This window comes from Martes martes (genome assembly GCF_963455335.1).
Source record: "Martes martes genome assembly, chromosome: 3".
NCBI lineage: Eukaryota > Metazoa > Chordata > Mammalia > Carnivora > Mustelidae > Martes > Martes martes.
Genome location: NC_137890.1, coordinates 51,958,922 through 51,983,950, shown reverse-complemented (window position 1 = coordinate 51,983,950; position 25,029 = coordinate 51,958,922). Strand labels below are relative to the sequence as shown.

The 25,029-nt window shown below is 39.3% G+C and overlaps 1 protein-coding gene across 1 annotated transcript in view; it reads right to left on the bottom strand.

The window, feature by feature from the left end:
• Positions 1 to 282: 282 nt before the first annotated feature.
• Positions 283 to 25,029, bottom strand: part of WBP4 (WW domain binding protein 4) — a 62,866-nt gene continuing 38,119 nt past the window's right edge. Inside the window, exon 10 of the mRNA XM_080798700.1 lies at positions 283 to 1,797. Coding sequence (XP_080654826.1) covers positions 1,587 to 1,797 — 211 coding nt within the window. The 3' untranslated portion in view covers positions 283 to 1,586. The remainder of the gene's footprint in view (positions 1,798 to 25,029) is intronic.

The following is a 25,029-nucleotide window of genomic DNA, read 5'->3' as shown; positions in this document are numbered from 1 at the left end:
GCACAGCTGCCTCCTTCCCATGGCAGCCTCCCTCTGCCTTTCTGACCTTCCTAATCTTTCAGATGCAGTTCCTTCTCTGTAGTTAGTTGTGGAGTCTGTTCTGCCAGTCTTTGGATTGTTCTCCCATTTATTGACTTGGATGTGGATGATATCTAGCTGTAAATGTGGGACAGGGAGAGCTCAGGGGCCTCCTATGTCACCATCTTCCCAAAATCCTGATGATAAGGGGTGTTCTTTGCATTTTTTGTATGAGCTAAGTGGGGGTAACATGAAGCAGCATTTCATTTATGGTTTTATTACTTTCTCCAACTGAGCATCAAAATACACTGGTAAGGTAGATGACAAATGGGCTATTCAGAATCTAAAACATTTCTTCATAATGCTATATATTCACGAAATATCCAAAAAAGTTGACTGAATATAAAGACAAATCTCTAAACACCGCTTCACCAATGCTATATTGACTCTATTGAGTATTAGAAGGAAAAAAACCCAATTATTATTTTTCATAACATTTTTAATAAGCTATCATTTTCTTACATGTACACTAGTAAGCTTAAAAAGACAAATATTTACTACCAAATGTTAAATACTGTACAATTTATAAAAAATATAATTTTAAGAATTTGGAGTAATAAAGGGAAGAAATCTACTTCAAATGGATAAAATAAGAAAATTCTACTTTTTAAGAAATTTAACTAGAAAGACATTTCCCATTTGTCTAAGGGAACACTAAAAACTTTACTAAAGCCAGAGATACACTATTTTTTTTAAGCTTTCATCTACATAGCTTTAAATAAGCCTTAAAAATTATTTTCCAGTACATATAAGGCTGCTAAACAGATTACATGACTGCAGGAATGACTATGCTAGCATGGGAAGTCGAAGTCATGAAGAACAGAGATATGTCTCTTTCATCTTTGTATCTTCAACTCTAGTGTAATGCCTAGCTTAAAGTAATAATGTTTAAGCAATGCTTGTTGCTTTGAACTGAACTGGGAAAATACACATTTCTACCTTTGGTCCAATTTTCATTCCATATTAAACATTAACACTTGAAGTACCTGAGTAGCAGTCCTGTTCTTTGGCCCTTGATCTTAAACTGAGTATGGTAAGCTAACACACATACACTTTCTCCATCAGCCTTCTGACAGGATCCTCAAAAGTGAACCATCATGTAACTGAATTTTCTCTTATGCGGTCTGATTCTTATGCCTTGGATAAGTTAGTATCAGTGTGCAAAAGTAATGCATTTTCAGTGCAGGGTAAGAATGTGCTTTTGAGTAAGAATGGAATAAAGGCCTTGCTTTTCCATGTTTTAAATAACAGATACATAGCATCTTATATTATGTCATAATTAGCAATTTTTAGACACTGAACATAATACACTGTATTACAATGAAATGTGGTAGGCTTCCATTTTAGGAGCAAAAATAAGTTTCACATGAAAAAAGATTTATTTTAGATTCACATAAAATACATTTAGAATAAATCTAAATTTTTAGCATTTAAACAAACACAGAGGAGCTTCAAGATGTATAGTCTCCATGCTGTCCAAAGAGGAAGTACAAAAAGCTCTTTTATAATTATTGATCATCACCCCGTTGCCTTAAATTTCTAGATTTTCCATTTTCAAGTCTTCTCTTCTTAAAGACTGGGGCCACTCCATCTGCCATGACTCCAAGAGAAGTGACTGTTTTTTCTTTAAATATTACTTTGGGCTGCCCACCAATATCAGGTTCTGAAGTTGACACATATTCATTTTCGGTGCTTGGAAGTTCCAAATCTACCTCCTCACTGAAACAAGAAGTAAAAATAAAACCATTATCGGACAGACTAAGACAAACTTTTACATAACCTCTGAGTCCACCAAAGGCCCAAGATCATCTTTCTAATGATAGTGAGAAGTTAAAAATCATTTCAAAGTAGGAAACTACTTAAAGATACACATTTTATAGTATTATTTAAGATAAAGAACACTTAGGTGGCTACATGTCTAGGAGTTTCGTCTATTTTTTTATTCCTACTGCACAGAGCATATATCATCTAAGGCAATGTTTGTGCTTATACATGACCAGCAGTACATGTTACAGAGGTGGATAAGTTATTTATGGAAACCAATCTTGCCATAAACTGTTGACAAGGACTCTGGGGGCTTACATAGCACATGGTGAAAACCATAGGATCCTACCACCATCCTATGGTAGGATGGTGGTAGGATCCTATGGTAGGTGACTCCACAGGCCTTTTGCCTAGTACTCTTTTTCTAAGAAGTAGTCCTTCAACCACCCACATGGTTAGTAAAAATAATTAGCTGACTAGTCTAGAGATTGGTACCTTATTAACATGAATCTATCATAGTACCCCACCCTCTCCACAGTTAATTGGTCCCTGAAAGAGCAACTACATCATGCCACCCCCATCAGTTCTACCCGTGACCTTTTTGGCATGGCCAAGAAAGATCATTATGTTTAATTCTGTAGTGGCTAAGAGTATAAAATCTGTGGGGAACTACATCTCCTCCTATTTAAAGGAATTCTGCAATGACTGAAAATATAGCTGGCTTCCAGAGAAAAGTACCAAAGCAGGGGACAGACAGAATCCTGCCAATGTTTCATTGCTCCAGTAACTCCTGAGTCTCAGCCCAATTCTTGCTCTTCCCATAGCTTGGTAGGTAGAATCTTCCTAAGAACCTCTGAATTAATAACCTTTTTTATTTAAGGTAACTTAAGTTTCTATCACTTGAAACCAAAAGACAGTATTTGTTATAGACTGACCATATAAACATGGGTTTATTTCTGTGTTCTCTACTCTGTTCCCTTGATCTGTGTCTATTTTTGTGCCAGTACCATACTATTTTGATTAATATAGCTTTGTAGTAGGTCTTGAAATCTGGGGTTGTGATACCTCCAGCTTTAGTCGTCTTTTTTTTTTTTTAAATTAATTTCTTTTCAGCGTAACAGAATTCATTGTTTATGCACCACACGCAGTGCTCCATGCCACCTGGCTCCCCCAACCTCCCACCCCCCGCCCCTTCAAAACCCTCAGATTGTTTTTTAGAGTCCATAGTCTCTCATGGTTCATCTCCCCTTCCAATTTCCCTCATCTCCCTTCTCCTCTCTATCTCCCCATGTCCTCCTTGTTATTTGTTATGCTCCACAAATAAGTGAAACCATATGATAATGTTGGCATTTTGATAGGGATTACACTGTATCTGTAGTAGGTTGCTTTGGGTAGTATGGGCATTTTAACAATGTTATTTCTCCCAATCCATGATAATGGACTATCTTTCCATTTGTTTGTGTTGGCTAAGACTTAACAATATATGCCTATTTGGTCCAATTATCTTAAAAGTACATGATAATAAATTTGATTCCCTCGTAGAAAGACTACATAGAAAGGTCTAAAGCAATAGTACTGCAAGATCTTTTTACGTTCCATCCTACATATACATGAATAAAAACAAAGGTTTAAAAAAGTAGGTTTCTAGGCATAGTAATTACTTAAAAATAAAATCTTTTAAAAAAAAGTTATCTTGCGGCACCTGGGTGGCTCAGTTGGTTAAGCGTCTCCCTTCAGCTTATGTCAATATACTTACAGGGATGTAAGTATATTGATCAAGCCCTGAGTCGGGCTCCCTGCTCAGCAGGGAGTCTGCTTCTCCCTCTGTCTCTCACCGTGCTTGTGCTCTCTCTCTCTCACATAAATAAAATCTTAAGTAAAAAGTCAGCTCTAGGGGTGCCTGGGTGGCTCAGTTGGTTGAGCAGCTGCCTTCAGCTAAGATCATGATTCCAGGGTCCTGGAGTCGAGCCCTGCATCGGACTCCCTGCTCAGCCAAGAGCCTCTCAGCGGAGAGCTTGCTTCTCTCTCTCCCTCTGCCTGCCTCTCTGCTTACTTGTGCTTTCTCTATCTGTCAAATAAATAAATCTTAAAAAAAAAAAAAAAAAAGTCAGCTCTAAACTTAATGTGGGGACTGAACTCACAACCCCGAGATCAAGAGTCACATGCCTTACCAACTGAGCCAGCCAGGTGTGCTCCTATTTTTTTAAATGTAAAAATAGTTAGAAATTTGCCAGGATTGCAAACAAAACAAAAACAGAGATGTTAAGTACAAAAATAACATTTCAAACTAGTAATAGGCAGTTCAAAACTAAAACAAAACTTCTGCTTGAGGAAGAATCTATCTTAGTAGATTATAATGTGATAAACATTTCCTCAAAATCTGATAAGGGAATGCAGAAAATACGGATTCTCACTGGAACAGGTCTTAAATCTGATTTGCCTTCTAAAACTTTGATTTACTGTATTAAAACGGCATGTTAAAGCCTTTTTGTTTGCTCTGCCTACTTCCCTATTTTCTCTTAGACTGCCAACAACGGTGGTAATAGCTAGTAGCCCCTGCAGCTGATGGGAGTATTAATTCTTGGCTTTCTATTCTTTTATTAGAGGAAAGGAAACTGAGGTTTAAAGATGTTAAATAACTTGGTCAATCAAACTTATGGAAGTGGCAGAGCTTGGAATAAAATCTAGGTGTCAGACTTAAAATTTATATTCTTTCCCCTAGACCACTCTGCTTCCAAGTGAAAGTAAGTAATTTTATTATCCAGGAGAGAAATGCTTGATGAATGAAGAATAGTAGGGTTGGTCACTGGAAAAATGACTATGTATTCAAGAAAATTTGATATGAGAGTCATGTATTTTACTTGAATCTTGGTGCTTTATATTATATTCTGGTAGAGTGATCAAGCTGTAATGTTTTTTATTTTTCCTTTTTTAAAAAAAGATTTTATTTATTTATTTGACAGAGAAAAGAAGGGGAAGCCACAGGCAGAGGAAGAGGGAGAAGCAGGTACCCCTCAGAGCAGGGAGCCGATGTGGGGCTTGTCCCAGGACCCTGGGACCATGACCCGAGCCAAAGGCAGTCACTTAACCAACTGACCCACCAAGTCACTCCTGTAAGTACTGTTTCTTACGTGGGATTATGGGAAAGATAAGATAGAGAAGGGTTCCATTCTGTGAAATGTTGGTTCTAGGAACCAGTGGAGGTTCTAGGAACCAGTGGAGGTTAACAGAAATGGCAGTGAGGCAGGATATATTATGACATATTTAACAGGAAAGAAGTTTGTATTTGAAAGAAAAGGCAAGAGCCTGCAAGTTAACATCTTCCAGAGAAATGCCTGTTCAAATAATTCTGGAACAGTTACAAAAATAATTACATAAGCACTTCTATAAAACCATAATCATTTCTAAATTCAAAACGCAAGAACTGTAAAGGTTATAGTATCTGAACACAATGTAATAAAGGTAGAACAAACAACCCACCCCCTCCCCAGTGTAGATTTAAAAATGTGAAAATTAATAAAAGGAAACCTCATTTAGAATGGAGTCAGGAGGCCAGCAGGGCAAGCTCTCATACCCTATTACTCCTCAATTCCAGACCCAACAGGAAAAGAGGGACTTTACACACAGATACCACTTTGCTATCCCAGCAGGAGGAAGAAAGGCTTTCCTCCTCCCCTAGGAACAATCCAGCCAATGAGAGATGGTCACATCTCACTCAGCCAATGGAAAGCCACTATATGTCCACTTGCCAGTTTAGTCCAGTGGACTTTTTTGTCTGTAATAGCTTTCCTAACATCCCACTTTTGTCTATAAAAGGGCATTCCTCGCCTTCCTTCTGCAGATTAGCCTATGGTTTTGTCCTACCTTATTTGTTCTGGACTGGAATCCTCTGCTATTTGTGAATAAATCCATTTTTGCTGATAAAATAATGGACAGTTTTATTTTTAAGGTTAATACTATTTGGTGATCAGAAATGGGATCCAGTGAAGATCCTCAGCAACTCTGAGGTTGGGTGAGCAATGACATGATGGCACCTACAGAGCCAAGTGAGTGTGCAGCTTATTCTCCAACCCGGGAATTTAAAGGTAGGTTTTCTCCTGGGTTTTGAGTGCCATGTTTTGTGTTCAAGCTCCCCAGGCTTCATTTGGGATTGTTTTAAGGCCTTGGGTTTTTCTTGTTTTTACATCTCTAGCAATTACTTCTTTGGCCTTCGGTCTGACTCCTTTTAGAACTTGGACTGTTCCTATGCTGGTCTTTGGCCCAACTCCTGTCTGGACCCAGACTCTGTGCCTACTGAAAGAGTTCTAGCATTCAGTCTGATTCATTTTTGGAACCAGACTGTTACTGTTGAAACTGTGCTGTTTAGAAATTTTCGCTGCTCTAGGGAAGAGTCTCTAAGAAATGGGAGCCCAGTCATCAAAATGCTTGAAGGTGCTCCCTCACCCCCAATGTCCTCTACACCTTTCTGGGATGTTTTGTTTAAAATCTATGGTCCCTATGCATCCACATTTATAACTAAATAGATCAACTTAACCAAAAGTAAATCTGAACTTCAGTGGCATTATGGGGAACTCTGAAATCCCCAAACTAGTTTCACTCAAATTTAAATTGGAAGGCTATGACTGGGAAGGGGAGAACCAAGATGGTGGAGGAGTAGGAGTCCTAAATTTTGTCTGGTCCCAGGAATTCAGCTAGATAGTTATTGAACCATTCTGAATACCTACAAACTCAACAGGAGATTGAAGAAAAGAATAGCAACAATTCTATGAACAGAAAATCAACCACTTTCCGGGAGGTAGAACATGTGCAGAGGTAAATCGGAGGCGATATTTGGGAAGACAGACCGCAGGGGGAGGGAGCCTCTGTGAGCCAACTACCAGCAAGTGATAGAGCAACAGAGGGCAAAATCAGAACTTTTAGAAGTCTGCTCCACAGGGGAACATTGCTCCAGTGCCTAAGCAAGGGGTGGGACCCTTGGGGGAACAGTGTGGTCTCAGGACCCTTGGGGTCACAGAAAGACCAGGGGTACTTGAGTGTGCCAGAGCTCCAAAGTATTGAAGCCAGGAAGCCGGCTGCAAAGACAGAGCTGAGGAGTGGGCTCTCAGCTCTGGGATTCCATTAACTGATCTGTGGCACAGTTGGACCACTACTCTTTAAGCAGGGACCCCACAAGTGGCAGATCTGGGGAGATTCCCCTTCCTCCCCAGGGAGGAGTGGCATGGGAGTGCACCACAGCAATCTGCTGGCTTTGGAAACTCCAAATTGGGTCATGTGCCAGAGACAGAAATGCTCAGTCACAGGCTGGGTGAGCATGGAGTGTGGCTGGAGACCAGGGAGACAGGAGTAACTGACTGCTTTTCTCTGAGGGCTCACTAAGTGGGACCTTGAGTTCTGACCTCCTCTGGGGCCAGAGACTGGGAGGCTGCCATTTTCATTCCTGTCCTCCAAAGCTGTGCGGAAAGCCTCCAAGGAACAAAAGCTCCCTAAAGCAAACCCAAGCAGATTACTTAGCCTGGCCCCTGACAAGGGTGGTGCAATTCCACCTGGGGCAGACATTTGAAAATCACTGCAAAAGGCCCCTCCCACAGAAGATCAGCAAGAACATCCAGCCAAGACCAAATTTACCAATCAATGAGAACTGTAAAATTCCAGTGCTGAGGAATACAGTACATAGAATTCATGGTTTTCCCATGATTCTTTAGTCTTTCAAAGTTAATTTTTCTAATTTTAATTTTTTTTTAATTTTTTCTTTGAATTTTTCTTCCTTCCTTTGTCAACCAACCTCTTATTTTCAATTCTTTAAAAATCTTTTTAAATTTTCATTTTTATAGTCACTCTATCCTTTCATTTATTTAACCACATTTTTTGTATATATATAAAATTTTCTTTCTTTAAAATTTTGGGATACAGTTTCTTCTAACAGACCAAAATATACCCTAAATCTAGTGTATGGCTTTGTTCTAGTCTGGCCTAATCGGATTTAAAAAAAATCTTTTTTCTTTCTTTTTTCAACCAACTTATCAGTTCCTTTTTAAAAATCTTTTTAAATTTTCATCTTTATAGTCACATTCCATCCCTCCATCATATTTACCCTTATTTTTGTGTATATGTATGTTTTTCTTTCTTTAAAATTGTGGGAGGCAGTTTCTTCTAACAGACCAAAATACCCAAAATCTAGTGTGTGGTTCTGTTCTATTCACCAGCCTAATCATATTCTTTTTTTCCCCCATTTTCCCCTGGTTTTAGGTCTCTTCTAATTTGTTTAGTATATATTTTTCCTGGGGCCGTTGTTACCATTTTAGCATTTTGTTCTCTCACTCATCTATTCTTCTCTGGACAAAATGACAAAACAGAAAAACTCAAGTCAAAAAAAAAAAAAAAAAAGAACAGGACGCAGCACTGAATGCCAGGGACCTATCAATACAGACATTGGTAAGATGTCAGAACCAGAGTTCAGAATGACAATTATAAAGATACTAGCTGGGTTTCAAAAAAGCATAGAAGATACTAGAGAATCACTTTCTGGAGAAATAAAAGAACTAAAATCTAACCAAGTTGAAATAAAAAAGGCTATTAATGAGTTCCAATAAAGAAATGGAGGCTCTAACTGCTAAGATAAATGAGGCAGAAGAGAGAATTAGTGATATAGAAGACCAAATGATGGAGAATAAAGAAGTTGAGAAAAAGAGACAAACAACTACTGGATCATGAGGGGAGAATTCGAGAGATAAGTGATACCATAAGATGAAACAATATTAGAATAATTGGGATCCCAGAAGAAGAAGAAAGAGAGAGGGAGGCAGAAGGTATATTGGAGCAAATTATAGTGGAGAACTTCCCTCAGAGAACAGGCATCAAAATCCAGGAGGCACAATGAACCCCCACCCGCAAAATCAATAAAAATAGGTCAACACCCTGTCATCTAATATTAAAACTTATAAGTCTCAGGGTCAAAGAGAAAATTCTGAAAGCAGCTTGGGACAAGAGGTCCCGATCTATAACATTAGAAACATTAGACTGGCAGCAGACCTATCCACAGAGACCTGACAGGCCAGATAGTACTGGCATGATATATTCAGAGCACTAATCGAGAAAAACATGCAGCCATGAATACTATATCCAGCTAGGCTGTCATTGAAAACAGAAGGAGAGATAAAAATCTTCCAGGACAAACAAAAACTGAAAGAATTTGCAAATACTAAACCAGCCCTACAGGAAATATTGAAAGGGGTCGTCTAAGCAAAGAGAGAGCCTAAAAGGAACATAAACCAGAAAGGTATAGAGATAATATACAGTAATAGTCACCTTATAGACAATATAACGGCACTATATTCATACGTTTCAATAATTATCCTGAATGTAAATGGGCTAAATGCCCCAAAGAGACACAGGGTATCAAATTGGATTTAAAAAAAAAAAAAAAAACAAGACCCATCCATATGCTGTCTGCAAGAGACTCATTTTAGACCCAAAGACACCTCCATATTTTAAAGTGAGGGAGCGGAAAACCATTTACCATGCTAACAGACATCAAAAGAAAAGTGGGGTGGCAATCCTTATTATCAGACAAATTAGATTTTAAACCAAAGACTATAATAAGAAATGAGGAAGGATACTATATCATACTTAAAGGGTCTGTCCAGCAAGAAGATCTAACAATTTTAAATATCTATGCCTCTAACATGGGAGCAGCCAATTATATAAACCAATTAATAACAAAATCAAAGAAACACATTGGCAATAATAGTAGGGGACTTTAACATCCCCATCACCAAAATGGACAGATCACCTATGCAGAAGATCAACAAGAAAATCAGGGCTTCAAATTACACACTGGACCAGATGGACTTCATAGATATATTCAGATCATTCCATCCCAAAGCAACAGAACACATTCTTCTCTAGTACACATGGAACATTCTCCAGAACAGATCACATCCTGAGTCATAAATTAGGTCCCAACTGGTGCCAAAAGATTGGGATCATTCCCTGCGTATTTTTGGACCACAATGCTTTGAAGCTAGAACTCAATCAGAAGGGGAAAGTTAGAAAGAACTCAAATACATGGAAGCTCAAGAGCATCCTACTAAAGAATGAATGGGTCAACCAGGAAATTAAAGAAGAATTTTAAAAATTCATGGAAACAAATGAAAATGAAAACACAACTGTTCAAAATCTTTGAGATGCAGTAAAGGCAGTCCTAAGAGTAAAGTATATAGCAATACAAGCCTTTCTCAAGAAACAAGAAAGGTCTCAAATACACAACCTAACCCTACACCTAAAGGAGCTGGATAAAGAACAGCAGGTAAAGACTAAATCCAGCAGGAAAAGAGAAATAATAAAGATCAGAACAGAAATCAATGAAATAGAAACCAAAAGAACAGTAAACAGATCAACGGAACTAGGAACTGGTTCTTTGAATTAGTAAGTTTGATAAACCCCTGACCAGACTTATCAAAAAGGAAAGAGAAAGGACCAAAACAAATAAAATCATGAATGAAAGATCACAACTAACACCAAAGAAATACAATCAATTATAAGAACATATTATGAGCAAACTATATGCCAACAAATTAGATAATCTGGAAGAGGGGCGCCTGGGTGGCTCAGTGGGTTAAGCCTCTGCCTTCGGCTCAGGCCATGATCTCAGGGTCCTGGGATGGAGCCCCGCATCGGGCTCTCTACTCAGCAGGGAGCCTGCTTCCCCCTCTCTCTCTGCCTGTCTCTTTGCCTACTTGTGATCTCTCTCTCTCTGTCAAATACAAAAATAAAAATCTTAAAAAAAAAAAAAAAGATAATCTGGAAGAAATGGATGCATTCCTAGAGAGGTATAAACTACCAAAATTGAACCAAGGAGAAACAGAAAACCTGAACAGACCCATAACCAGTAAGGAAATTGAAGCAGTAATTAAAAATCTCCCAACAAAAAGAGCTCAGGGCCAGATGGCTTCCCAGGGGAATCCTACCAAATATTTAAAGAAAAATTAATACCTATTCTCCTGAAACTGTTCCAAAAAAATTGAAATGGAAGGAAAACTTCTAAACTCATTTTATGAGGTCAGCATTACCTTGATCCCAAAACCAAAGACCCCATCAAAAAGGAGAATTACCAATATCCCTGATGAACACGGATGCAAAAATTCTCAACAGTAGCCAACAGGATCCGGTAGTAAAAAGGATTATTCAGCATGACCAAGTGGGATTTATTCTTGGGCTGTAAGGGTGGTTCAACATCCACAAATCAGTGTGATACAATACATTAATAAAAGAACAAGAAACAGAATGCTCTCAATAGATGCAGAAAAGGCATTTTGACAAAGTACACCATCCTCTCTTGAGTAAAACTTTTCAGTGTAGGGATAGAGGGTACATACCTCAATAGTGTAAAAGCCATCTATGAAAAACCCACAGTGAATATCATTTGTTGTACGGACGTTTTAACAATATTTGTTCTTCAAATCCACGAGAGATGGAGTATCTTTACATTTGTGTTATCTTTAGCTTTTTTAATCAGTGTTTTCAGTTTTCAGAGTTAAGATCTTTCACCTCCCTGGTTTATTATTACTATTATTATTTAAGTGGGCTCCACAACCAACATGGAGCTTGAATTTATGACCCTGAGATCAAGAGTCACATGCTCCACTGACTGAGCCAAGTAGGGGCTCTGGATTTCTGTATATTGATTTTTGTATTCTGCAACCTTACTGAATTGATCAGTTCTAGCACTTTTCTGGTGGCCTCTTTAGGGTTTTCTATATATAGTATCAAGTCATCTGTAAGTAGCAAATGTTTTACTTCTTCCTTACCAATTTGGATGTTTTTTGTTTTTGCTGTCTGACTGCTGTGGCTAGGACTTCCAATAGTATGTTGACTAGAAGTGGTGAGAACGGACAACCTTGTCATATTCCTGATCTTCAGGGAAAAGCTCAGTTTTTTACCATTAAGTACAATGTTCTCCTTGGGTTTTTCATATATGGCCTTTATCATGTTGAAGTAGGTTTCCTCTCAACCTACTTTGTTGAGGTTTTTATCATGAATGAATGTTGTAATTTGTCAAAATGCTTTTCCTGCATCTATTGAAATGATCAGATGCTTTTCATCATTTCAGTTGTTGATGTGATGTGTCATTTTGAGTGATTTGGGAATACAGAACCACCCTTGCATCCCGGAATAAGTCCCACTTGATTGTGAATGATTTATTTTTTAAAAATTCTATTTATTTATTTGACAGAGAGAGACAAAGCGAAAGAGGGAACACAAGCAGGGGAGTGGGAGAAGGAGAGGCAGGCTTCCCATTGAGCAGGGAGCCCAATGCGGGGCTCGATCCCAGGAACCTTTATGATTTGAGCTGAAGGCAGGCGCTTAACAACTGAGCCACCCAGGTACCCCAAATGATTTCTTTTAAATGTATTGTTGGATTCAGTTTGCTAATATTTTGTTGTAGATTTTGCATTTATGTTCATTAGGATATATGTTCATCAGATGTTCTTTTTTTCTGTAGTGTCTTTATCTGGTTTTAGAATCAGGGAAATCCAGGCCTCATAGAATGCATATGGAACCTTTTCTTCCTCTTCTGATTTTTTTTTTTTTTAAGATTTTATTTATTTATTTGTCAGAGAGAGAGAGCGAGCGAGCGAGCACAGGCAGACAGAGTGGCAGAGGGAGAAGCAGGCTCCCCGCGGAGCAAGGAGCCCGATATGGGACTCGATCCCAGGACGCTGGGATCATGACCTGAGCTGAAGGCAGCCGCTGAACCAACTGAGCCACCCAGGCGTCCCCTCTTCTGATTTTTTGAATAGTTTGAGAAGACTAGGTATTAACTTTTTTTTTGAAGATTTTATTTATTTATTTGACAGAACATGTGTGCAGCAGAGGGAGAGGGAGCGGGAGAAGCAGACTCCATGCGGGACTTGATCCCGCATGGAGTCTGTAATCATGACCTGAGCTGAAGACAGATGCCTAACCAACAGAGCCACGCAGGCACCCTAGGTATTAATTCTTTAAATGTTGTTAGAATTCACCTGTGAAGCCATCTGGTCCTGAACTTTTGTTTATGGGGAGTATTTTGATTACTGATTCAATTTCATTGCTTGTAGTTGGTCTGTTTAAATTTTCTATTACTTCCTGATAGTTTTGGGAGGTTAAATGTTTCTAAAATTTGTGGGTTTTTTTAGGATGTACAATTTGTTGGCATATAATTTTTCATAAGATTCCCTCATAATCCTTTATATTTCTGTGGTGTTGGTTATTTTTCCTCTTTGCTTATTTTGTTTGAGTTTTTTTTTTTTTTTTGGACAAGTCTGGGTCAACATTTATTAATTTTGTTGATCTCAAAAGAACTGGCTCCAGGTATCATTAATCTGTTTTACTGTATTCTTAGTTACTATTTCATTTATTTCTGCTCTAATACTTATAATTACTTCCTTCTACTGGTTTGGGTTTTGTTCTTTTTCTAGCTCCTTTAAATAAGGTTAGGTGGTTTGAGATTTTTCTTGCTTCTTGAGGTAGCCCTGTGCTGCTATCAACTTCTCTCTTAGAACAGCTTTAGTGACATCGCAAAGATTTCAGACTAATACCTGTTTTTACTTATTTGCATGCAGGTTTTTATGTTCTCTTTGATTTCTTGGTTGACCCATTCATTGTTTAGTAGCATGTTATTTAGCCTCCATGTATTTGTCCTCTTCCAGATTTTTTAATTTTTAAAAAATTTTTAAAATGTTTTGAGACAGAGTGAGTGCATGCACAAGCAGGGGAGAGGGGCAGAGGGAGAGAAGCAGACTCTTCATTGAGGAGGGAGCCTGATGCAGGGCTCAATTCCAGGACCTTAAGATCATGACCTGAGCTGAAGGCAGATGCTTAACCAACTGAGCCACCCAGGAGCCCAGTCTTTCCAGACTTTTCCTGTGGATGCATAGTGTTGTGTTCAAAAAAGATGAATGGTATGACTTCGATTTTTTGCTATTTGTTGAGACTTGTTTTGTGGCCTAATATGTGATCTGTGCTGGAGATCTATGTGCACTTGAAAAGAATGTATGTTTTGCTGTTTTAGGATGGAACGTTCTGAATGTATGTTAGATCCATCTGGCCAATGTGTCATTCAAAGCCACTGTTCCTGTTGGTATTTTGTTTGGATGATTGATCAATGTGAGTGGGATGTTAAAGTCCCCTACTATTACTGCATTACTATTGATCAGTTCCTTTATGTTTGTTATTAACTGTTTTATGTATTTGGGTGCTCCTATGTTGGTTGCATAAATATTTACAACAGTTTTATCTTCTTATTGGATCATCCCCTTTATTATTATATAATATCCTTCTTTGTCTCTTGTTACTTTTTAAAAAAATTTATTTATTTACTTCACAGGGAGAGACAGAGCAAGAGAGGGAACACAAGCAGGGGGAGCAGGAGAGGGAGAAGCAGGCTTCCCATGGAGCAGGGAGACTGATGTGGGGCTTGATCCCAGGACTCTGGGATCATGACCTGAGCCAAAGGTAGCTGATTAACAGCTAAGAGACCCAGGCATCCCTAAAGTCTATTTTTTTCTAAAAGAAGGTATATTTTGTCTAAGTATTGCCACCTGGGCTTTCTTTTGACATCCATTTGCATGATAGATGTTTTTCCCTCCCCTTATGTTCATTTAGAAAGTGTTTTTAGGTCTGAAATGAACCCCCTGTAGGCAGCATATGGATAGGTCTTGCTTTTTATCCATTCTGACATTCTATGTCTTTTGATTGGAGTCTTCAGTCCCTTTGCATTCAAAGTAATTACCACAATTTATTTATTGCCATTTTGTTCCTTTCTTCTCTTTTTCTCTTCTCTGATTAGTTGGCCTAAGTAATATACTTGGGTTCCTTTCTCTTTATTCTTTCAATACCTGTTACTGGTTTTTGAATTGTGGTTACCATTAGGTTTGTAAATAACATTTTTAGCATATAGCAGTTTATATGAAGTTGATGGTCACTTAAATTTGAACTCATTCTTTACCCTTCTCCTTCCCCCCACATTCGAGATACATGGTTTCATGATTTATATCCTTTTGTGAATCCCATTATTGATTTTATAGATACACTGCTTTTGTATTTCCTATCTTTCTTACTCCTCTTATGATCTGTCTTTCCACTCAAAGAGTCCTTTTTAACATTTCTAGTAGGACTAGTGTAGTGGTCATGAATTCCTTTACCTTTTATTTGTCTGGCAAACTCTTCATCTCTGGGATGCCTATTTTAAACAGTACCTTGAGGCTTCCAGATGTTTTCAGGATTCAGAGTTTGCGTTTTTGCAAAATCCCATTTCTGAATCAACTGAGGCAAACAAACAACTGAAAGGCATCAAAATGGCTTCTGAGGCCTTTTACTCCCCGCCTTCGTCTGCACCCATCTTGTACTCAGACACCAACTCTGGCACCATTTCTGTCTATTCTCTCTGAACTTGCCTTTTCTACTAATCTCTCTGCTGCTCCCTCCTCCCCTGAACTGACTAAAACCTGCTTCTTTAAGTCTTTTAAGGACTAAATAAACCTCAAGTTCCTTATGTTTGGTGGACTAAGGCTGAATTATGAGCCATAGTTATAGTTCCCTAAAGTGACTGAGGACTCTCAGTAAGTCTGCTAAAGAATATAACACAGTTATTCAAACTTACCACCTGGGTTTCTCAGATTTATATCCGTTATTCCATGTGCTTGTTGGTAAGAAACAGGGCAAACACTGCATGACACTAGCTAGAGAACATCCTGAAAAACAAACCTCTAACTAGAATACTTGTTGGAAATCTCCACTGGGCAATTACAGTTGCTTTTCCTAAAGTCCATTGTCTGAAACAAAATTTAGGTTTGCACACAAAAGCTTGATGAGCCTGTTCATGTTGATTACGAGGGACTCCAAATTATCTTTAAAGAAAATTATGATCTTTCTTTATACGTTGAATCTACCCAGGTAGCATTAAACTTTGTGTTTATTAATGTTCCAAACTGGGAAATTTCTCCTTTAGTTTAAAATGACCAGGATAAAATGACAAATTGCCCACTCCAGATTTAGTTACTATGGCAAACCAGCCTGCTTGCATCCTAGATGAGTCACCTAAAAGACAGACTGCTAAAAGTATCAATTTTCAACTCTGGCAAATGAAGGCCCCTAAACACAAAACCAAAAAAAACTAGTTTCTGCTATTATTGCAAAGAGCCAGGGCAGTTGGGGAGGGGGTGGGGAAGGGAGGCTGTTATAAATGTAAGCTCTCCAGGCACTTTCAGCCCTCTAGTCAGTCTTTCTAATGACCTCCTAATTCCCAGTGATGGGGCTCTGAGGAACTGCAGGGGCTCTTTCCTCTTAATCATTTCGGGGAAATCACTCTCCAGAATGGGAACAAATCTCTCTCTCCAAATTGACACAAGCGCTACTCTCTGTCATCCAGCCCACAGCTACCAAGCTGCCCCTGCCTTGGAGTAGTAATAAAATGGTTCAGACAGCGGAGATCTCTAATAAACCTCAAAACATTCCTGTCTCTGAATCTATTTCCTTTTGTTTAGGCTCTTTTCCCCTTAGTTATTGCACTCTATTCATTTATTGGGCCTAAATTTCTTAGAAATTCTGGCATGAGATGTTTTTCTTTCTCCCAAAGAGGGAAATAATTCTAGAATTTGAGAGTAGTAATCAAAATAGTCAACCAGGGCAATTAGATGACCTTTGGCATCTTCTATTTGTTCCTACTGAATCAGCTACCATCCTCTTTACAGCTCCTCAAATGATACTGGGAGAATCCACAGTGCACCTTCCTTTAAAATTCAAATAGAGTCCTCAAAACTTCATCCCATAATTAATCAGTATTCTATAAGTAAAAAAGCCCTTTCAGGTGTCAAACGCATAATATAAGATTACAAGGCCCAGGGCCTCACTATCCCCTTCCCTAGTTCCTATAATATGTATTTTACTTGGGAGGAAACCCAGTGGCTGAGGATGGAGGTTTTTCCAGGATCTCCAAGCAATAAATAACATTGCTATTCCTCTCTTGGCACCCTCTTGGTCCTAACCCCCATATGCTACTGATATCCATTTTCAATGAAAGGAAATTTTTCATTGTAATTGATGTATGCAGTATTCTAGTTGATAGGGAGAGCCACTATCTTTTTGTTTTCATTTGGAAAGAAAAGAAGTACATGGAAGTACACCTGGACAGTAATTCCCCAGGGTTTCAGATAGTCCTTCCTTTTCACAAACCTTTGAAGTTGATTTGGATAGCAAGTTTTCGGTAGATTCTAATCCCTACAATGTAGACGGTATGCTTCACTGCTTCCCTTTTCAAATCTCTTCACAAGAAGATAGCAATCCACCTGTTAAAACTTTTGGCCTTAAAAAATAGACATACAGTGTGCCTGGGTGGCTCAGTGGTTTAAAATCTCTGCCTTCAGCTCAGGTCATGATCCCAGGATCCTGGGATTGAGCCCTGCATCTGGCTCTCTGCTCAACAGGAAACCTGCTTCCTCCTCTCTCTCTGCCTGCCTCTCTGCCTGCTTGTGATCTCTGTCAAATAAATAAATAAATAAAATATTAAAAAAAAATAAAAAATAAAAATAAAAAAGAGACGTACAATCTCCAAAGAGAAATTGCAGTTTGCTCAAACTCAGGTTAGACACGTAGGGTACCTGACCTCAGAGCAAAGACTACATCTGGATTCAGAAAGACTTCAAGGCATCCTGAATTTCCCCAAACATAAAAGTAAGCACCAGGTAAAAAGCTTTCTTGGACTGGCTGGCTACTGTCAAAACTGAACTCCAAACTTCTCTATTCTGGCTCAACTTTTATATGCCTTATTAAAAAAATGGCAAACATAACCCTGTTATTTGGAAAGACAGGGATACACAGCCTTTGAGAACTTAAAGCCTAATAAATAATAACTCCCCTTGCTCTTGGATATCGTCACTATCAACTTCCTTTTTTTCCTTTGTATATAAGAAGGAACAGAATGCCCTTGGAGTACTGACCCCAGAATATGAGAACCATCATGATGTTGTGGCACAGGGATATCCTCCCCTTGCCTCAGAGTCATTTCTGCCACTGCCTTTTTAGTTAAGGCCACTGAAGAAATAGAGGATTCCCTTTAAGAATCCTTGTGTCCCATGCAGCAGAAGCCGTTCTGAATTCTCCTCCTACTCTTGCTCACCTCCTATGAAATCGTCATGCTAACTGCTCCTCATGTAACTCTCATTGCAATTAGACCCTGCTATTCTCCCCTCCTTCACGGATGAAACCTCTCATGATTGCTTAATGTTGACAGCTCACCTTTTGACTCCCTGTGACAATTTACAAGAAACTCCTTTAACCAATGCAGATTTTTCATGGTTTACTGATTGTTCTTATTTAAAGGGTAAGAACGGTAACTAATGTGCTTAGCATGTTATTGCATACTCCTTTTGAAGTCACTGAGGCGGCACCTTTAACTACTTGAGCCCAAGAGGCTGAATTACACATCCTTACTTGAGCTTGTATTTTAGTCAAGGGTAAAGCTACACACGTTTATACTGACAGTTGGTATACCTTGGGGAGAGCTCATGACTTAGGAATATTATGAAAACAACAAGATGTCCTACTTCAAACGAGAATAAAAATGACTTATACGTCCAAAATGTATTAGACGTCATAGTTTTGCCAGTGGCTGTAACTATTATTAAGATTCCTAGGCATTCCAGACTTAACGCCCTGGAGGCCAAAGGGAACCACCTAACTGATATTTCAGCCAAAAATGTTGCACTCAGGAGATCAACAGCCAAACCTCTGTCAAAGTCCACAGAGATGTTCTCCCAAATATAATTTGGGAAAACTGACAAGTCATATCTAATAGCTGGCCCCAACCAAACAGAAACAGTATCTGAAATGTAGTAATTGTTGGCTCAGTAAAAAGAAAACTCTGGTTTGGACCAAATAACAATCTGGCCTTACCAGTAATACTAAGATTCCCAATACTTACCTCTGTACATGCATTTAACCTGTGGTCTACTGATAAAATAATAGCATTCATCAACTGATATTGGTGAGGGAAGTCAGTAAGGCTGCAAAAAGTGCGTACCTCACTGGTCCCACTTGTCCAAAGTATATTCCACGGAAACCTGCTGGGAAAAATGGATTTCATACAACTTCTCCCTCTCGTGGATAAATATTTTAGTCATGGTTTGTATGTTTTCTCACTGGACCAAAGCCTTCCTTTGTAGACAGGGCAATAATGCTTTTGTGGCTAAAATTCTGTTAGAAAAGATTATCCCTACCTGGAAACCCTCTCAAATTTCACAGTGATTGGGGAACGCTTTTTCCTGGCCAGGTGCTTGAAAAGTGTATGCTGTTTGTCCAGTTTTACAACACTTGCCTTGCACATGTCCTTAATCCGCACTTAGTCACATGCAGTAATGGCACTATTAGGACACAACTCGTACAACTGGTAGAGACCCTCCAAAAACCTTGACTGAAAGCATTGCCACTGGTCCTAAATCTCAGATTTACCTGGTTTGGAATTCATAGACTCTCACCCTCTGAGAGAGTCACAGGATGCCCAATATACTTGGCCCCTGCCTCCTCTGACCCACAGTAATAAGAGAAGATCTATTTCAACAGTATAAAGATGTAATTGCTTCTGTCAAAAGTAACCATGTTGTGGCACGTTTTTCACAGTGCACTCTGGGGGTGACAATGACCTTAAGTATTACACCCTGCAACACAAGGATTTTTTGGTTGGAAAAGGCACCTCCAAAATCCTTATTACCTCGCTAGAAAGGCTCTTATCAGGAACTGCAAACCAACCATTGTATCTCCCAAACTTCAGGGAAGACTCTTGGTTCAATGTAACATATCTAAAGAAAGCACCAAACCCTGACTGTAACTGCACATCATGTAGTGACCTGAAAGTACAGATTTCCTGGAACTGAAGCAGATAACCTCTAATGACACACTTTCCCAAGATGTCTGGACTAGGCCGTATGCCTTTTTTCTCACTCTTCTCTCTCATGGAAAGACAAAGTACTCATCTGCATTTCCCAATCCCTCGGGGGGGGGGGGGGGAGCCCTCTTCTTTTGATTATGGTCTTTAGGAAACATCTGTATGACCCCAGGACAAATGAATTTTTCACTGCTTTTTCTGAAGGGTTAGAGGATTTGGGGCACCTGGGTGGCTCAGTGGGTTAAGCCTCTGCCTTTGGCCCAGGTCATGATCCCAGGGTCCTGGGATCGAGCCCCGCATCGGGCTCTCTGCTCAGTGGAGAGCCTGCTTCCCCCTCTCTCTCTGCCTACTTGTGATCTCTCTCTTGATCAAATAAATGAATTAAAAAAAACTTAAAAAAAAAAAAAAGAAGATTCAGAATTCACAGAAAGTTTTATTTCATCTGAACTATTAACGGACTTTGGATTCTTGTCCAAAATAATGGTTTCTGACTTTGCAAACTTACTGGCTGTATTAATTTTTTTTTTTTTAAAGATTTTGTTTATCTTAGAGCAAGTGAGCACCTGCATGCATGCGTGAGTAGGGCAAGAGACAGAGGGGGTGGGAAAGGGAGTGAGGATCTGATGCAAACTCTGCACTAAGCCTGACATGGGGCTCGATCTCACAACTGTGAGATCATGAGCTGAGGCAAAATCAAGAGTTGGGACACTTAACCAACTGAGCCACCCAGGTGCTCCCTGACTGAATAACTAATAGCACATTTTGTTCTAAACACTTCTTTCTGAGATAATACTATTTTAAAAACAATTTTTCAAGTTTTACTGTTTTGCAAAAAGTTCACCAGCTATTGCTTCATGATTATACCTGCACTGTATCTTCCAAAATGCACTTGGTTAATTCCTTCGGTGTGTGTCTGTAGTATCTACTATTCTGTTTTCATTGTTGCTTTAAGTGGGGACTTTCAGAAAGGAGGCAAACATGACTCCAGGTTTGCCTTCATAGGGAGAACTTTTCTCCCCTATGTTGGAATAAGTGCTAATAAGTATTTCAACTGGCTACTTTCAGACCAAGAGTCCTTACGTGGAATCTGGTTTAGAATCATCATACAATTTGAAATTGTTACTTTTGTTTTGCAGAAGTTATTTTAAGTTTTGTACATATATTTTGTCTGCACTTAAACAAAATGGACCCAATAAAATGATGCTGGCCCAGCACTTTGAGATGATCTCCAACACAATCTCAAGAAGATTAGTGTGAGCACCTGAGAGTTTCTCCCTCTTAACCTTTCTTGCTACTCAAATGCGGCTTTAAGTGGTTTCTAACTGCAATGCACGTTCTTTCTGATATTGCACATGACAACCAGGAAAGGTCCTTCCAGGCACTGAGGGATAAAAACACCAAACATGGAAAACCTGACTTGATCAGAAATACTTTCAAAGAAACTTCATCAAAAGGGAGAAATGTGGAAGGTTGGCTAGGAAGATGGTGAAGTAGGACCTTAAGTTCACCTTGTCCCACAGATACAAGTAGGTACCACTCACTTCACTGTAAATAACCCAGAAAATGATCCTGAAGACTGGCAGAACAAACTCCACAACTAAAGGTAGAGAGGAGGCCACAATGAAGAAAGTGGGCAAGGATGCGGTGTGGGAGTGAAATGGATTGTGCCTGTCTGTGATGGGGAGAAGGGTAAAAAACTAGACTTTCACACCGAGCAGCCCATGAATGGGGAGGACAAATCCCTGCAACATTTGCCTTTGAAAGTGAGAGGAGTTGAATTTTTGAGTTCTTATACCCAGTGAGACTTAAAGCCTAGAATTTTAAAAATCAGAGGGCTTGGCTCTGGGAGAGTGCAGAGAATATTAAGAAGCTGAGTTCACACCCTTAAAGAGACAGCACAACCAGCAACACAAGGACACACAGCACAGAACCAGCAGTTTGAAAAACACCAAAAGCAGACAGAAGGGAGAGTGATTTGTCATTTCAGAGTGTGGCCTAGAGACACAGGGCTCCTCCAGGAACAAAGGAGTGGCAGGTGCCATTTCCCTCCCTGGCCTCCGCCCCCCTTTCCCCCCATAAACAATGGCCACCTGTGGGAACCAGTGAAGCCAAGACTTGAGTTCAAGAGCTTGAGTTCAAGCTCTGCACTGGGCTCCATGCTGGGTGTGGAGCCTACTTAAAAATAAATAAGTAAATAAATAAAACCAAAAACAAACAAAAAAACCCAAGATGGATTAAAGGCCTAGATAAGAGACCTGAAATCATAACAATCCTAGAAGATAACACAGACAGTGATTTCTTCAACATCAGCCATATAGCAAATTCTTTCTACATACATCTCCTGAGGCAAGGGAAATAAAAGCAAAAATAAAGTACTGGGACTTCATCAAAATAAAGATTTTCTGCACTGTGGAGGAAAATAAACAGAACTAAAAGGCAACCTACCAAATGAAGAAGATCTCTGTAAATGACATATCCAATTAATATCCAAAATATATAAATAACTGAAATAACCTGGGGTGCCTGGGTGGCTCAGTCAGTTAAGCACCTGACTCTTGATTTCACTCAGGTCACGATCTCAGGGTTGTGAGATTAAGCCCAGCATCTGGCTCCATGCTCATAGGGGAGTCTGCTTCTCTCCCTTTCCCCCTGCATGTGTGTGAACACTTTCTCTTTCTAAAATAAATAAATGAATCTAAAAAAAAAAAAAAAAAAAAAGAACTGATACAACTCAACACCCAAAACCATAAATAATCCATGGGCAGAAAACATGAATAGACGTTTCTCCCAAGACAACATACAAATGGCCAACAGACATATGAAAGGATGTTCAACATCACTGGTCATTGGGGAAATGAAAATCAAATTTACAAGGAGAGTGGGGCACCTAGATAGCTCAGCTGGTTAAGGGGCTGGTTCTTGATTTCAGCTCAGATTTTGATCTCAGGGTCTTGAGATTGAGCTGCATTGGGCTTCCTGTTCATCAGGGAATCTGTTTGAGGATTCTCTCTCCTTCTCTCTTTGCCCCTCCCTTGCGTATGCACACACATTCTCTAAAATAAATCAATAAATCCTTTTTTTTTAAAATTTACTTTTTTATTTTATTTTATTTTTATTTTTTAAAGATTTTATTTATTTATTTGACATACTGAGATCACAAGTAGGCAGAGAGGCTAGCAGAGAGAGAGGAGGAAGTAGGCTCTCTGTGGAGCAGAGAGCCCGATGCGGGGCTCGATCCCAGGACCCTGGGATCATGACCTGAGCCGAAGGCAGAGGCTTTAACCCACTGAGCCACCCAGGCGCCCCATCCTTTTTTTTTTTTTAAACAGATTTTATTTATTTGACAGAGAAAGAGACAGCGAGAGAGGGAACACAACCAAGACCCTGGCATCATGACCTGAGCTGAAGACATATGCTTAAGGACTGAGCCACCCAGGTGCCCCTAAATCAAAAAATCTTAAAAACAAAACAAAACAAAACAAACCCTAAGAGTAGAAACCACCTCACACCTGTTGGAATAGCTAAAATCAAAAATATAAGAAATAACAGGTGTTGGTGCAGATGTGGAGAAAAAGGAACCCTTGTGCACTGTTGGTGGGAATGCAAATTGGTGTGGCTACTGTGGAAAAGTGTGAAGATTCCTCACAAAATTAAAGATAGAACTGCCCTAGGATCCAGTAATTGCACTACTGAGTTTTTACCCGCCAAATACAAATACACTAAGTTAAAGGGATATATGCACCCCTATGTTTACTGAAGCATTATTTACAACAGCCAAACTATGGAAGCAGCTCAAGTGCTCTTTGACAGATGAACAGATAAAGATGTGGTGTATATATAGATAATGGAATATTATTTGGCCATAAAAAAGAATGAAATCTTGTCATTTTCAATGATACAGAGCTGCTATACAGCATCATGTTAAATGAAATAGAGAAAGACAAATATCATATGATTTCACTCAAACAAAAATATCCCTTCCTCATGTCCTGTCACGGTCTAAGTGTTCCTCTGAAGAAAGAACAAACAAACAAAAAAGGAAACTTAAGAAAAGTCAGGGTAGGGGCGCCTGGGTGGCTCAGTGGGTTAAAGCCTCTGCCTTCGGCTCAGGTCATGATCCCAGGGTCCTGGGATCGAGCCCCGCATCGGGCTCTCTGCTCAGCTGGGAGCCTGCTTCCCTTCCTCTCTCTCTGGCTGCCTCTCCGCCTGCCTGTGATCTCTGTCAAATAAATAAATAAAATCTTTAAAAAAAAAAAAAAAGAAAAAGAAAAGTCAGGGTAACAAAATTAAGAAAATAAAGGTAGAAATGGATAAACAAAATCCATTAATAAATGGAAGCATAATAAAACACGAAATCAAGAATTTATTCATTAAGTAAAAACAGATTTTAAAAAATCCTTTAGTGGAGACCCAAACCTCCATTCCCCACTAAATGATCAACAATTAAAGAGCAGTATGTGAAGAAAAACAGTTCTGGGAGAGCTCTGGAATCCACTCAAGATATGTGAGCGACACAGAAAACCCTGAGAACTACAAAAGAGAAAGACAACTTCATTCATTCATCTGTATCATCCCATCTACCAAGGTGACATTGCTCAGAGCCAAGAGGAAACTTCCCAGCTAGAAAGAGTTCCCTTCACCAGGTAACAAGAATGGGATGAGTGACCAGCTTATCTAGCCTTCTGGGGCACTGCAAGGTCCCATTTTAGTTTCACTTTATACTGACAAGCTGAGATGTACAGAGATGGCTAGGAACAAGGAAGAGAAGTGGGATCTACCAAGAGCAGCCGTGCAGTGGGAGTGATTGTGGTTCATAGTGACCTGCTCTACAAACTCACCTGTGACTGGTGCCCTGCACCACCAGACATGGAATCACAGCATGCTCCACTGTTGCTCCACCCACAGATAAGTCTCCCCTTACTGAAGTCAGTCCAAAAAGTCTCTAAGAAGTGATTCTTTTTTCAGGTGTGTAGACACCTATTGAAGGCTACAGGGATCACCAAGAATCAGAAAAATGTCTCCCTCAGAGAAATATAGTAAACCTTCAGTAACCGGCCAAAAAAATCGAGAACTAAGAATTGGCCAACAAAGAATTCAAAATAATTGCTCTATGGATGCTCTGACAGCCACAAGCGAAGAGAGATAAGCAATTTAATGTATCAGGAAAACAGAAAGAACAAAATGAGAAGTTCAACAAAGAGAAAACAAAAAGGAACCAAAAAGGTTTTGGTGCTAAAGAATACAATGAGTGAACTGAAAAATTCAACAGA